Below are 15,788 nucleotides of genomic sequence, written 5' to 3' on the forward strand. Positions count from 1 at the left end.
TTTTTTAAAAAAGTTGGCACTTAAGCGATCATTTTGAAAGTTTTGGCACTAAAGTAAGCATTGTACACAAATTTTGGCACTTCTAGTGTTCTTTAGCCATAACGTAGTCGAATAATTTAAAAATAGAGATCAGGTGGCTTGATATTTATGTACAAATATATTACTATTATGGTTTCAAAATGAGGCATCTGGTTATTAATTTAGTGGAAAACTTAAACGATTCCTCTTAGCCAAATACTGAATACTAAATCGAAATTATAAAATAATTGATTGTGTAAGGTTAAGTTCATCTAAATTATAAATGAATTTACATAAATTTTCAATTAAATGAAGATGGCCTAGTGAATGAAGAAGGTCTATACTTCATAAAGTACAAAATTATTTGATTGCCACATATTTCAAGAACGGTTAATACCTCGTAAAACCTTAAACTGGTATACCTATGATAAATTTACTTCAAACTAATTCTTTGACCATAAAAAATCCCAAGTCGTTACACTTATGACAAATTTACTTCAAACTAATTTTTTTTACCAACTAAACTGGTACACTTGTAACAAATTTACCTTCCGTTAGTTTCCGTTAAATTATGTTTATACTATCAATAACCTCAAATCGGGACACCCGTGACAAATTGAGGGTAAAAATCTCAAACCGGTACAAGTGTCAACTGTCACGTGTCATCTCACTCAGCAACTTGACAGTAAAAATTAACGAAAATTATTATAGGGTTAATTTGTCACAGATGTACCAGTTTGAGATTTTTCATGGTATTAACTCTTCAAGAAAAATGTCAAGAGATTAGTGTGCTATTATTTACAATAATGGCTATCGAAATTAAATAAAAAAAATGTCATTTTCAAGATCTGATCCACTTTTAGAATGACAAATCTGATTTATAATGCTATTTCCGCGGGTGATTGATGACCCTGTTAGCGCATGAAATTTGTCAATGACACCATTATCTTTCTACTTATAAACTCCTTCCGGACTCCGTGATTCAACGTCCCGCGACTATATAGGAGTTACACAAAACAAATGAGTACGCCACACTTTGGGAGCCTTGGACAGTCCCTTCTTCTGCAAGAGATAGAAACTCCCAGCAGGAAGCCTTTAGGAGAAGATACAACAGAATCCATGAACCACGACCATGATCTTCCTCATCAAAACAAGCCGAAGCCGACACTGACCCCGAAGGCTGTGGTCGTAGGAGGGAGCGTAGCAGGCGTGTCGTGTGCGCACGCGCTCATTCGGGCAGGGTGGGACGTTATTGTCGTAGAGAAATTGCGCAGGCCTCCCAAGAGAAGCCCTACCGGCGCAGGGCTCGCGTTGGATCCGCTCTCGCAGGAGCTCATCAGGGCCTGGACCGGACGCCCGGACCTCCTCCAGGACATCACCTTCCCACTCCCCATTGATCTTGTAAGGAAACTTCATATGACAAACTCAGCCTCGTTTAAAGTCTTCCTAAGGTTTTGGGTTGTGGTTTGTATTGAAGTTAAGGTCACGAATGCTGGAGAATTGGCGCAGAGCATACATTTTTTTTCTTGCGCCATGATCGTTAGACATGTTGATATTGATCTTGTCTATGTGTACCAGAATCAAGCGATCAGTGATGAGAAAACCAGGAAGATACTAGCAAGAGATGAGAATTTCAACCATAGAGCAGCACATTGGTGCGCTCTGCATGACCACCTGTTTTCTGCATTGCCACCAGAAATTTTTCTCTAGGGCCACCTTCTCATCTCTTTCTCTGTTTCCGACTGCAAGCGATCGGTCAAAATCAAGGCCCGAGTTCCCAACACCGGAGAAACCGACGAAGTAGACAGAGATTTGCTGGTTGCTGCAGATGGATGCGTCTCTCCCATTCGCGCTCACTATCTTCCCGACGTCAAACTAAGGTTGTTACCTCTTTGTCAAAAAATGTTAATGCATCGATACCGTGATCACGTAGACACCAAAGGTATTCAGGCTATTGCTCCTGGAGAGGAGTCTTTTATTTCTCGGGGATTGAAGATTCAGAAACCATCGAGAACGTCAGGGAGGCATATCCGCATCCGGAGCTTGGTAAATGCATGTACTTTGACTTGGCGCCCGGCAATCATACTATTCTTTTCGAGATCCCAAACAAAAGGCTGAACTGGATATGGCTTTTGAATCAACCTGAACCTCACTTGAAGGTAATATTCACCCATCTTGCTCCTCATCTGACTGTATGGAAGTTATAGCAGTTGCGGATGTAGTTAAACCCACAAATGACCATGATCAACATTGGCCGACAATTTTCCTGTTTATCCATGAGATTAATTGGCGGGACTACACGGGCATATCTCATAGAAGATCTGGGTGTAAATATGTCCTGAATTTATTAAAACCTAGATCATAGGAGTCATCAAATGATCATAGGTATCTCATATTTTGTCTGTTATTGACAAATACCGGGCATTTCAGTTACTATGAAGGCAAGTGATGAAATGATTCAGAAGATGTACCAAGATGCAGAGAAAATTTGGCATCCGGCTTTGGTTTGGTCGAGAGAAACAAGAGAACCTTTCGTCAATGCCATTTACGACTGTGATCCCCTAGAACCAATAGTATGGGACAATGTGGTACTCGTTGGCAACGCGGCACACCCCAGGATGCCACACAGCTCGAGGAGCACAAACATGTCGATTCTGGACGCGGTGGTCCTAGGCCAGTGCTTGGAGAAGCAGGGGTCGGGAAATCTAACAGCTGCTCTTGAAGAATACCAATCCATTAGGCTACCCGTTGCATCCAAGCAAGTCTTGCACGCCCGGCGACTCGGGAGGATAAAACAAGGCCTTACGCTCCCTGACAGCGGGCGGTTCAATCCTAGCGCCGCCAATTGGGAGGAATGCAAGATGCTTCAGATGAGAGGCGTGCCCTTCTTCGGACAAAACCCTTTGCTCAAATAGATCTGATCGAGCAGCCTTTTCTCGGCCCGCAAATGCTGATCATCTCGACTAAAACCAGTGTCCTTAAGGAAGGTGTCTCTCATGTTAGACTTGTGTGTTAAGAGGGTTGAGGATCATTTCATCTGCTTAAGAACTTGTAAATAAGTCAACCTTCATTTTTGAATAAGAAAATATCCCTCATCTATCAGCGTGTCAAAGCTAGCCATATATGGATTCACATGTCAAAAAATAGGAGCACTTGTGATTACTCATCAAAAAGAATAAGAAAGTTTTCGATACGGTATCTTTCGATAGCCGAAAAGAATGCCTCAGAATCCGTACTTTAACCAAAACATTACTCGAATTACAGCACAGCAAACATGTCCAACCTATCGTTCATCGTTTTACAGGACTAACGTAATGTCGGAGACCAATCTCATTGATTGGCATCACATATAACTTACTGTGTTTGATTTTTGAAATTATCTGACTAGTTTTGGCAACTGTCACGGCCATATTGTGTAGCTGCCGCATAAAATATCTGGCCGTCGCTGTCTGGCTATGGGTCTCAATCATCCCGAGCCAAACCGCCACATGTTCAGACCGGACATTAGGAACCAAACACAAAGCACGAGCTTTCACGAGACAGCCATGTCCATAGATTCCCAATGGAGGGACGAGACGAAGAAACCAAGGAAACCACAAAGCCCAAGGCCAAGGCAGTGATAGTCGGAGGCAGCATCGCGGGATTATCCTGCGCGCACGCGCTCATCTTAGCAGGATGGGACGTCGTTGTCGTCGAGAAATCGAGCGCGCCGCCCACCGGCAGCCCCACCGGGGCGGGGCTCGGACTCGAACCGTCGGCTCGGAAGCTGATCGAGGCTTGGCTCGGAAGGGCGGAGCAACTCCAGGATGCCACTTTGCCTCTCGCCGTTGATCAGGTCAGGCTCTGTTGCCCCGCCTTCTGAGTTCACGAGGACGTAAAAGGATGAGTTTTTTCGAGTTGGGTTGTCTTTTGTTGTTTGAAGAACAAACGAGTACTTTTATGCCGGCGAAATTGATTAGGTTCAACTTCAAAGTTTGCTGCTTCAAAGTTTGAAGCTTTAGTTCGTAATCTAGCTAAGATAATGCGTGGATTTCAACTGATACAAAAGCCATAAAAGCTAGAAGCGTGGTTTCTTAGTGCAGAAATTGAACAGAAAAGTTGAAAAAGGTTTCTGATTGGTTCTGGTATTTGTCGTGAATCTGGTGATGGGTTCAATTTATTGTGTTGACATTTGAAGAAAAAAACTGTCTACCTGTGATTTATGCACAAGGACAGAGGTTTGGATTCAGTTCTATCTTTCTGCTGTAGCCAACGGAAATGGAAAAGAGCAAACTACTTGCATGAAGATGTGAAATTTCACAGATTGTTTCTGTAATATAACATGAGGATCAGAGGATCATATCCTGTCTTTGTGAAAAAACTGAAACCCCGACAACCCAATTGATCGTTTCACCATCTGTCGGTATGGTTTCAAGTGTTCATTAAACCAAATTTTTCTCGAGTTCACCTTGGAATGAGTTCGAGTATGTAAATTCCATTCGATCTAAATCCTGCTAATTTCCTGGAAAACACTGCAGAACAATGCAACAGACAGTGAAAAAAACGTGAGCTGGGTAATTACAAGGGATGAGGAATTCGATTTCAGAGCAGCGCACTGGACCAACCTCCACGGCCTTCTTCGCGAGGAACTACCACCTACTGTTATGTTATATGGTCATGTATTCCTGTCATTCAGCCTATCTAACGACAAGACTGAAGTCAGAGTCAAAACTAAAGTTCTCAAGACCAACGATACCATTGAGATAACCGGTAACTTGCTTGTCGCAGCAGATGGGTGTCTGTCTTCCATTCGACAGAGCTTCCTCCCCAACCTTAAACTGAGGTTCTTTCTGAAACCATTGAATTTGGACCCCCATGCCATTGTTGATGTCGCAATAGACTTGCAAGTGAGCTTGTAGTGTGAAATGATAGCAACTGTGTTTGTAGGTATTCAGGTTATTGTGCCTGGAGGGGAGTTCTCGATTTTTCGGGACGAGAGAATTCAGAAGCCATTTTGGGGATCAAGAGAGCTTACCCTGATCTTGGGAAGTGTCTGTACTTTGACCTGGGTTCCGGGACTCATAGCGTGCTTTACGAACTCCTGAACAGAAGGCTTAATTGGATTTGGTATATCAATCAGCCCGAGCCTGAACTGAAGGTAAATCTTCTGGTCTAATCCTAATTCTGCTTTTCTCTCGTAAACTTTTTGTTTTGTTATACACTGTCGAATGCTGTTATCTTAAACGGAAAGAAGAACATTTGCCGAAGCATTTATCTTCCTTGCAATTTTCTATCAAGTGAAGTAAATATGAGATTCCAAACTTCTTTAAACATGGTTGATATGAAACAAGTAGTTCTCTGCACGCTCTTGACTCTTGACAGCTACAGGCGGCCCTAATTTTGAAGACTTGTTTCCTCAGAGGATAGCAATGCAAATTACAGTAGTAGATCACCTTATCTTGATTGCTGCTCCCGCTCAATCCACTTTGGCCTTTCTATAACACGAATGCGTCCAACTTCTTCAAAGGATTATACAACTACTAACTCCTCGGACCCCAGTATTCTCTGTTTAGAATATTTTTGGCCATAGCATTCTTCGTATTGTAGAAAACATCCACATTTTGCTTAACACAGATGCATCAGGAAGCATAATATGCAATCAATTGTAGAGTTCTTTACCATCTATTTAGGTGTGGCAAAGCCAAAAAGAAACAACAGATAATATCATATTTCTGAAATTTTATACAGGGAAACTCTCTTACCATGAAAGTCAGCAGCGAAATGATCCAGAAGATGCACAGAGAAGCAGAGAAAGTTTGGCTCCCTGAGTTGGCTAGAATAATGAAAGAAACAAAAGAACCTTTCATAAACGTCATATATGACTGCGACCCTTTAGAGCGGGTCTTCTGGGACAATGTGGTGTTGGTCGGCGATGCCGCTCACCCGACGACTCCTCACGGTTTGAGAAGCACGAACATGTCTATATCAGATGCTACGGTTCTTGGTTTGTGCCTCAAGAAATGGGGAGTCAAGAATCTGCAATCAGCTCTTTGCGAATATCAGTCTCTACGGCTTCCAGTTACTTCGAAGCAAGTCCTACATTCACGGCGACTGGGCCGCATTAAACAAGGTTTGCCTGTTGCTGGTTGGGAACAGTTTGATCCTTTGACGACAAATCGTGAAGAGTGGCAAGAGCTTCAGCAGAAGAACATGCCCTTCTTCAACGAAGTTCTCCTACCAGAGAACTCTTCTATTTGATGGCTTAATTGAAGATCAAGGAACATGATGCTACTGGATCCCAGTCCGATTGACTATCTTGTGGTGCTAATCGTAAATTGCGGTCTGTGTACAATTCAGTTATTGGTTAGAAACTCATTTTGTTTGTTAAGAATAAGACTGCTACATTTCGAGTAACCATGCTCTGCTTCATGAAGGTTGATGCCCTAAGTTCTCCCTATTCATGCAAATCAGACAAGACCATTCTCATTTTCACAGTCTAATACCCAAAAAAAGCTCCAACTTTAATTTATGTCTCAATTATATTCAAATTTTTTTGTCTCATAAAAAAACTTCAATTTTTATTTTTGTCTCAATTCTAGTAGCCTAACACCCAAAAAAAATCTCTAACTTTAGTTTTTTTTTTTTTTCCAATTCTATTAGCCTAATATCCAAGAAAAAATCAAAACTTTAGCATTTGTTCTAATTATATCCAAAAAAAAATTTCTCATGAAAAATTTTCAACTTTTACTTTTACCTCAATTTTACCATTGTTAGCATTCTATTCATAATTACCGTTAGTTAATTTTACGTGACATTTTCATATCGTTAATGAATTATACTTTAGCAAAGCTAACATGAAAAAACCCAGCAACTTCTCTTTTGTTGTATGCTTTCCCTACACATTATCCGGAGACTAGAGCCACTCCCCCGGCACTCAACAGCCCAAAAAACTATGAGATGTGGAGATTTGATTATCTGGACAAATGATCTCAAATTTCGTTGTCCCCGAGACCTATTGTTTTCGAATTTCGAAAATTCATTGATAAGTTTGGCGAGAAAATTCAAGTTACTTAGGATTAGCTAACAGTGATTATAGATAGAAGTAGTAGAATTAGAACAAGAGTAAAAGTTTGAAAATTTTTATGAGAATTTTTTTTAAAATATAATTGGGACGAATGCTAAAGTTGAGAATTTTTTTGGGTATGAGGTCGATAAAATTGAGGCAAAAGTGAAAATTGAAGGTTGTTAATGAGACAAAAAAAAAGTTTTGAATATAATTGAGATACAGACTAAAGTTGGGAGTTTTTTATGAGACAAAAAAAAAATTAAATATAATTGGGTCATAGGCTAAAGTTGAAGATTTTTTTTTTTAATAATATTGGGCCTTTCACTGATCCAGAATCATATCAATGGAAGCTGCAAATATGGAAAACTCCTAAAGCAGTTGTCCAACCGCGAAGTTCTGTTTAGAGTACTGAACCAAGCAAGGCTTGAGTCTGCATCCATATGGAAGAGGAAACTAATTGCGCTATGGACATCAAAGTTCAAACAGCTCCAAATTTCTACTCCTTTATAATTGGCTTGTTAGAAAGCCGTACTAGCTGCTCGTCGCATAAATTTACAGTAAGGGCTAAACTTGAATCGACAAGACACAAAAAACTACGGTCATGTACGAGCCTATATGCCTTCTAATTCATGTTCTTATAGGCTAAATTGATACCAGTTAAGGTGAGACTCTCAATTTCAGTGTCTAGCTGAAACGATGATAAGGCTCGTAAAAAGGCTCGCAAACTCTGGTGTGCTCAGAAGCATTCTCAAGAAACAAATGTCTGTCCCGTTTACCCATCTTTCCGTTTGTAGCAGTAAATAGTCACATGTAAAGCAAAAACTCTCTACTTACTAGTGATCCACCTTTACTCTTTTCCCTCATAATGGACGCGATAAGAGACTGAACAGAGTCAACATACACTTGTTTACAACTCTACAAATGAACCAGAAGGAACAAGACTCAGGATACAGAGTTCAGCAGGAGCATGGAACTATATCTCCATTCTCGATTAATTGAGCTCCTCAAGACCAACAATTTACACGGTTTTTGAAGGCCATGTAGCTTGGGCCGACATGATTATTCCAACAATCACCCCGAATAACCCCAGTGCACTGCCAAAGATCTCTATCACTAGGATCTTGACAAAAAGCGAGGAGTTCTGGGCATCTGACAGAGCGCAGCTGCTTCCAATTACTCCCACGCAAATCCTATCACCAGGAACATGAGGCAATGATTATGTCAGAGATAAAATCAGGTGAAAGAAAGGAAAGGCACCTCCTACAGAAATCCATTGTATTGCGTAAGAATACAGGGTTGAGAGATGAACCCGCAGACAAGGTTTGCAAAGCCCACTATAATCCCAGAAGCAAAGATTGCATATCCGGCTCTAAGAGACTCCGGAGCATATAACTGAGCCAATGGAACACTTTCTAACTTCGTCTGTAGTATAATTGCCACGATGACACCATAAATAGCAACAGCTTCGCAAAAGATTACGCTGCAATAACAGATAAGGAACACCACATTGTATCAGAAGGCAGAGATAGCAAAAGAATTGACTTTCCTATGCCACAAATGCTGGAAGCAACGTATGGAGAGAGAGAGAGAGAGAGAGAGAGAGAGAGAGAGAGAGAGAGAGACGATATGTCTTTTGGAATTTAATTAAAATGCTAGAACACTTGTAAAATTTTCATCAGAAAACATCAAAAGCATTAGCACAAAAGCAACCAGTTAAGAGTACAAAACAGGATTTGTTAGAAAAAAACACAGCATTGCATGCCAGATGCAAGATGAAGCAAGTTCTAGTTACAATTTCTGATATGTGAAAGCTGCAGGTCAACACCAACGAAAGGAACTAAGGAGGTGGATGAAAGTTGATTTAACATTCACCATGCCTTTCTACATCATATGATTGCTCAAAATTATACACCGTCTAGAGATACAGATCACAAGAGATAAAGTAAAACACCATAGACGTGTGTGGAAACTTTCCGGAACCATTCCAAGTTCTCAAAACTTTTTTAGACATAATTAGCAGCACAAAAAGGTGTTAGAGCATTGAAAGATAAACCACACCTCCATATAGCTACTTAATGTTTTAGGCGAACTGATAGTGGTGCCACATAGACCTGTATCATATGAGTACAAGAGATCCTATATTCACATCTCAAAGTCCATTTATTGCCTCAATCTGGATATGAGCCAAATGCCAACATTTGTGTCGGGGAGCAATAGAATTTTGAGATATAAAACTCCACCTCCATCCACTAGCTTAAAATTTTAAGATCAACTGACATGATCCCAAAAAAGCTAGATACAGCTAGTAAGAAAATTGTCTTGTGTACAACAATTAAGCAAGATCCCTCAAGAAGAGGGCTCAAAATGAGCATGTGAGACGCGTAAGTAGTAAGTGGATAGAACTGAAAGACAATCGAGAGTAGAGCATAGCAAATATTTAACATTGATTGAAAATGAGAAGTAAAGGAGTAGAGTAATCAGTTTCATCCGCACACCTAAAATGCAGCTAAGTGAGTAACATCAAATTCTACTATATACATGGTCAACTCACACCCAAAGTTGTAAAGAACAACTGTTCAATGTGACATAAATTCTCACCCCAGCTTCATCCTTCAAGCAAAAACCCTAGTCAAGCAGCCGAAGTTTCATCAAGAAAGTTCTTTCTACGCACCAAGACAGAAACTTTAAACAAAATTGAGGTCCGGAGTTGATTACGCTTCTGCTTCTATAATGTGCCTCAAATATTCAAGTAAGAAAACTGATAAAAGATTTGTTCATTCTAGTTAGTTGCTATAGAGAAAGGGACACAATGGCAACAATTAGCTTAGTGTTAAAGATCTAACTAGCTAGCACAACCATATCTCATACCCATTCTCTACACCAATTTCATGAAAGGAGTAAAAGAGAAAGCAAATTTCTCAGCCAATTGAGCAACGTAATTACACATACTCAATTTGAGAAAATTAGGGTTAAGTACCTGATAAGATTCTTCGAAGTGATTCTCGGAGCCTTGATTGCAGCACCAATCAAACTGCTCCCAGTTATATAAATCCCCCTAACAGATCAGGAAGAAGAACCAATGAAATCACACAGTCACTCCCAAGTAGAATGCGACCAGGAAATATCCAACAGACAAAGCCACAGCTACCCCGGATACGACCAGACGAGATTGAACGCAATCATTGGAGTCCGCACACAATAGACGGGCTTCGGAAAGCATACCAGGCGGCGCCGAGGACGGAGACGCCGATGGCGACGGCGATCCCGATCGCCGCGAAGGTGTAGGGCGAGATCTTAACCAGCGCGTGCGACCAGGTGCTCGCGGCTCCCACCATTGCCGAGCTCGACATCTCCTGTGTCCCGGACCGTTGCGTTTGCGGGATCCTGATCGAGCTGCTTCGCTATCGAATTCAATCGGTTTGGTGGGGATCTCTTCGCTCCGATTCCCGGTGGCGATGGTGGTGCTTCCTCAAATTATTTTCTGGTCTCCGCTAAGGAGAAAACAAAAAGATCTTTTGTGGCCCAAAATAAAATAAAAAATAAAAAATAAAATAAAAAACTAAAAACAACTTATTGAAAGGCCCAACAGGCCGAATAGGTTTTAATTTTAATCTTTATTTTTTAATTGTAATATCTCTCTCCAATTATAATTAATTGTCATGTCACATTTATTTTGGTTTTTCACTCTTAAAAATTATTTTGATTTTTCACTCTTAAAAATATCTCCGAACCTAAATAAGTCCTTAAACTATTTCGAGGTGTCGTCCGGAGCTCGGGATTCCCATGACGTAAAATGGATAGAGGGTATTCTTCCCCAACAGGCAAGAAAAAGATATGATTGACAATTGGGGATATTGGACGTGCGGGCCTCGACACGTTAAAAATAAGGAATGCATCTGTGGAGCCTGTCGCCCTTGTTCACGAATGGACGGGCGGCGGAGACCCGAGAGAAATCTCCCTCCTTCTTTAAATGAAAAGAAAAATATATATATTCATAAATATATGCCAAAAGGGCAGGCCATCATGAAATTTTCATTCTTGCAACAAACTAAAGGAAGGCAGTTTTTTCTGGTAACCATGAGACATGCGACGCTATAAACACCAACCAAAACCTCAGAGACTCAAAACACAAGTCTTTCAACAAATTGATTCATCAATGGCCGAGATCCCGTACACGTGCAAGCGAACCGTGGTGAGCACGAAGCCCGTCCAACCGGGGAAGCGCTTCCCCTTGTCGGTCCTCGACCGCCTGATGGAGCCGAGGCACCTGAGGATCGTGTACTACTACCGGTCCGGCAACCCGGGCAGGAAAGCAGGGGAATGGACCAGGACGCTGAGGGAGAGCCTCGCGAGGACGCTCACGAGCTTCCCCAAAGCGACCGGGCGTCTGCAGCGGGACGGCGAAGGGCGGTGGGAGATCGAGTGCAACGACGCGGGGGTGAGGGCGGTGGAGGCTCGCGCCAGAGGAAGCGTCGAGGATTGGCTGCGGAACGCGGAGAGGGAGGACGAGTTGAGGCTGGTCCACTGGGAGGAGATGTTTGACGCTCCATATTTCTGGTCCACCTTCTATGTTCAGGTTCAACTGAGATTCGCAATGAATGCCAATTTCTACTTCTAGTGCTGATTTTCACATGACTGAGCATATCTTTTTGAATTGATTACATTCTCCATTTGGATTTTGCAGATGACTGAATTTGAAGGAGGTGGGTTTGCTATTGGATTGAGCTGCATCCATCTCCTGGCTGATCCAATCTGTGCCACCATGTTCATCAAGGCTTGGGCAGACATGACTCTCAAAGCCCAATTGGCTGCTCCACCATTGTTCCACCCGCTCCCGAAACGACAACCCGGCCACCAAAACGAACCCAACCACAACACCTCTTTGATCAACCACTACAAGTCCTCCATCAACACGCCGAGCCCCGCCCCCGGCGCAAAGTTCGCCACTCTCTCTCTCTCATTCGCCGAGCCCATCGTCCGATCATGCGTCGCCGCGGCCCAGCCCGTGGACCAGCACGTCCACTGGCCGGGCCTGTCGCCGTTCAAGGCGCTGGCCGGGCTCTTTTGGGCCTGCATAAGCAAGGTGAGGGGAAACAGAGAGGGCCTTGTGAGCATGTGTTTGGGCCTAGATGTGAGAAAACTTTTGGGCCTTGAAAGAGAGTTCTTTGGGAACTGCATGGTCTACAGTAATAGTCTTCACGCGGGAGATAACGAGGAAGACAATAGTTTGCCAGGAGCAGCTAAGGCCATAGGAGAGATCATGGCGAAATTGGACAAGAATGGGGTCATGGATCTAATAGGGTGGTTAGAGCTTAACGACATTAGCCATCCCGAGAGTGCTAGATCCCTTAACTTTCCGGAGCTGCTATTTCTTAATCTGGAGGGCATTGGACCTCATACGGCCCGTTTTGAACACGCCCATTCACCGATTCAGGTCTCCTGTTATTTCGAGCCACCGTGCGGACAAGGACAGGTTGTGATCCTTCCTTCTGCAACAGAAGACGCGCCAATGAGCCGGGTGGTCATGGTGACGCTTCGGGAGGATGAACTGGCGAAGCTTTTGGAGGATGATCTTCTTAAGAGCTTCAGCCCTACCATTTTAATGGGAGTGAACAGGAACAGAGCTTGACTAGTCCAGACTCAAGAGTCAGGAGCGAGCGCTCCTAAGTCATCTCTAGTTTTCAGTTTCCATACAAGTTCATAGAAGTACTCACTTGGATCAAAACTAGAAACATGTCATTGTCATTTTCACTCTACTTGTGAAATAATTTGGGCTGTGGAAAGAAATTCAATCCTACTTATTGACTTCTATGGTTTGGAAAATCCTGTACAATTCGGTTGACAAAAGTGATTTGAGTGATTTCGGAATGACCATGATCACCAAGTTAATATTGGTCTTTGAAAATAATCATGGCATGCATGTGAAGCACACGTGAACTCTCAGTGTGTGCTCCACACTTCAGATCTCACTTTCTTTGATGGCTTGCACTCTCACTTCACATTTCATGCTTTCATCGGTTTCGGATCTTTGGTGTCTTCTCAAGAAATATATATAATAAAAAATTATCCGCGTCTGGACTATCGGAGCTGGGCTCACATGATCCGTCAAATAAGGTGGAACCCACCAAATTTAACGGTTCATATGAGTCGAGCCCACACCCAATGAGCGCAGGTAACACGTGTTTCCACTCTAATATGCTTCTGATAATAATCAACTTTGCACTCGGAGTTTTCTTTTTTCTGACTTCAGTTGTGTCATGACAGTTTAGACGACCCGAAAAACATTTCCAATGACATCATGAGCACATGAAAGTCTTTGTAAAAGCAAATTGCCAGATGAAGATGCCTAAAGAGACAAGACAGGAAATGCCAAAAAATTGGTAAACAAAACTTGTTCTTGTCTGTTTTAGAAGTCGGGAGATGGGCAATGAAAATCTAATGGTATCCATATCATTGCCCTAATACAGCTAGTACGCTGAGAAAAATCGTACTTTTCACTAGTGAGTCTTGGAACTTTTTCGTGCATGATATATCAATTTGATGACAAGACGAGGGGGCTAGCACTAGCAGAGACCATCGCTTCGTTGACCGTTTGGTACGTAGTGCAATTTCAATCTTATTATATGTCATACTTCATAAATCTTCGAATGAAATTTTTCAGGACATCTCCCTAAGCTAGATATGCACCCATTACTGTTTCTACGGAGGCGCATTCAGTCACAAACCGCGAGACGACGGATATCACTCGAGAAAGAGTGTATAATTCAGGCAATGGAAGGAGATGAGTAAGCTTCAGCTTGTTTCTTGGAGATGGCCATGTTTCTAGCCCTCTAAGACATGCCCTTTTTGGTACGAGTTAATGACACAAATGGTACCAGACTCTTGGCACATACTCCGTATAATCCCTGGACTTTTAAATTGTTTAAGAATATGTGCACTGAAAGTCCTAAAATTTGTTACGAAAGTACAATTGAAACTTAAAACTTGCAAAAAAATATAATAAAGTCTTAAAACTAATCAAATTGGTGCAATCATTCTTTTCGTTAACCCCATCTTACTTGTCTAATGGAAAATATTCGTGCGAATTTTTTTAATATTTTCTCTTTCCTACAGGGCGATGACGTGGGTGAAACAACGTCGTTTTGGTCCGAATATGATTTTTATACAATTTCCATTTAAATTAAAAAGGAAAAAAAATGAAAACTAGGCAACAAGGTTGCAAAGCCCTCGCCGCCACCGCCCCACCTTCATTGGGAAGGGCCGGCAATGGTGGGGGAACGGTTGGCGAGGGTCGTTGTTCACCGGCCAAGGGTCGGCAACTCCCACCAACCGCAGGCAAGGGCTTGTAGGCTTTCACCTAGATCCGGGCAAAAACCTCTCATAGATCGGCGATGGTCTTCGATCCTCGGCCCGAGCTGGATGAGGCCAACGACCCTCACCCACTCTAGGTGAAGGCTGTGATCCTTGCCCGGATCCGAAGGTCACCACCTAGATTCCAATTCTTCCTATTTCTTTCTTTCTTTCTTTTTGCTTATTTTCAATTTCATTTAAATAAAATTTATATAAAAAAAAATCAGAGTTGGATCAAAACGATATCGTTTTGGTCTTATGTTTCGTGTTTTAGCCACGTCATCACCATGTAGGAGAGAGAAAATACTGAAAAAAGCTACGTCGGTCAAGTTAAACGGTGCTAACGAAAGGGCTTAATTGAACTAATTTGACAAATTTTAGGACTAAATTGCACTTTTATGATAAGTTTTATAACTCAACTGCACTTTTCATAACAATTTTTAGAAATTTTGGTACACATATCACAATTATTCCATGTCATCCCTAAACTTTAACCTAATATGCATGTCATTCTTGAACTTTTAATTAGCTCAATGTAATCGTTGGACTTTTGATACGCGTTTCATTTAGTCCCTAGACTATATGTAAATGTTCAATATTGTCATTTCATTAAATTAAGCTCGGGAACAACATTGAACATTTTTATATAGTTCATAGACTAAATTAAACATGTGTCAATAGTCAAGGGACCACATTGAACAAATTAAAATGTGAGGTTCACATTGACCATTGGACTAGAGTTCAAATACTGCATTGAACAAATTAAAAATTTAAGGACCACATTACATATATGGCCAAAGTTTAGAGACTATTTGTGTCATTTTCCTTTCTAATATACTATCAAATATGGGTGAGTGGTTCTCGGGTCCGTCCATGTTTGGAACTTGTTCTTCAACTTTCGAAAATTGAAACCTATCTTACATACCATAGAACTTGAAACTTACCACATCACAAGTTACAGGATTAATTTCCAATTCTACATCGATTCTATATGTATTCTTAATTGAATGATTACAGTAAATCATCACCTCTAATGACTATCATTGGCTACTATAATATACCAACAACAACTCATATTTACATACACAAAGAATATAAAACACTAACAAAGTAAAATCTCAATCACGAATATCGCAAGAAATGGAAGCTCAACTAGTGGTTCAAGATTACACGCTTATCATCGGATGACGTAGAATATCATAAGATCGCGCCAAGATATAGAACAAGAAAAACACAAAGATTTAGTCCATATTCTAGGACTTAGTCATGATACCTAAAACGCACCCATCGAAACCGACTCCGTAATTCTTGAAATTTGGAATCTATCTTACCCTTGAACCTTTTATTCTACAACATTGCTCGTTCCTACTATCAA

The 15,788-nt window shown here is 41.5% G+C and overlaps 3 protein-coding genes and 1 pseudogene across 4 annotated transcripts; 3 read left to right on the forward strand and 1 right to left on the reverse strand.

Moving 5' to 3' along the window:
- The first annotated feature begins 1,071 nt into the window (after positions 1 to 1,071).
- Positions 1,072 to 3,106, forward strand: LOC115750097 (annotated as a pseudogene).
- A 345-nt stretch (positions 3,107 to 3,451) lies between these two features.
- LOC115750098 (6-hydroxynicotinate 3-monooxygenase-like) lies at positions 3,452 to 6,411 on the forward strand. Of its 2 annotated transcripts, none has more exons than XM_030687263.2 (4): positions 3,452 to 3,853; positions 4,536 to 4,840; positions 4,945 to 5,167; positions 5,746 to 6,411. In XM_030687263.2, the coding sequence occupies exons 1-4, from the start codon at positions 3,581 to 3,583 to the stop codon at positions 6,253 to 6,255; spliced, it is 1,311 nt and encodes a 436-aa protein (XP_030543123.1). In that variant the 5' UTR covers positions 3,452 to 3,580; the 3' UTR covers positions 6,256 to 6,411. The 2 variants fall into 2 exon arrangements, with proteins under 2 accessions (XP_030543123.1, XP_030543124.1); XM_030687264.2 differs by having other exon boundaries at positions 3,454 to 3,853; positions 4,945 to 5,155.
- Positions 6,412 to 7,808: 1,397 nt separating this feature from the next.
- On the reverse strand, positions 7,809 to 10,569 carry LOC115750113 (V-type proton ATPase subunit c''1). Its single transcript, XM_030687284.2, has 4 exons — positions 10,286 to 10,569; positions 10,041 to 10,118; positions 8,373 to 8,543; positions 7,809 to 8,253 (listed from the first exon to the last, which is right to left on the reverse strand). The coding sequence occupies exons 1-4, from the start codon at positions 10,411 to 10,413 to the stop codon at positions 8,082 to 8,084; spliced, it is 549 nt and encodes a 182-aa protein (XP_030543144.1). The 5' UTR covers positions 10,414 to 10,569; the 3' UTR covers positions 7,809 to 8,081.
- Positions 10,570 to 11,192: 623 nt separating this feature from the next.
- LOC115750078 (protein ECERIFERUM 26-like) lies at positions 11,193 to 12,842 on the forward strand. Its single transcript, XM_030687228.2, has 2 exons — positions 11,193 to 11,639; positions 11,748 to 12,842. The coding sequence occupies exons 1-2, from the start codon at positions 11,220 to 11,222 to the stop codon at positions 12,690 to 12,692; spliced, it is 1,365 nt and encodes a 454-aa protein (XP_030543088.1). The 5' UTR covers positions 11,193 to 11,219; the 3' UTR covers positions 12,693 to 12,842.
- Positions 12,843 to 15,788: the final 2,946 nt, after the last annotated feature.

The sequence above is a fragment of the Rhodamnia argentea genome, chromosome 4, assembly GCF_020921035.1.
Source record: "Rhodamnia argentea isolate NSW1041297 chromosome 4, ASM2092103v1, whole genome shotgun sequence".
NCBI classification, from domain to species: domain Eukaryota; kingdom Viridiplantae; phylum Streptophyta; class Magnoliopsida; order Myrtales; family Myrtaceae; genus Rhodamnia; species Rhodamnia argentea.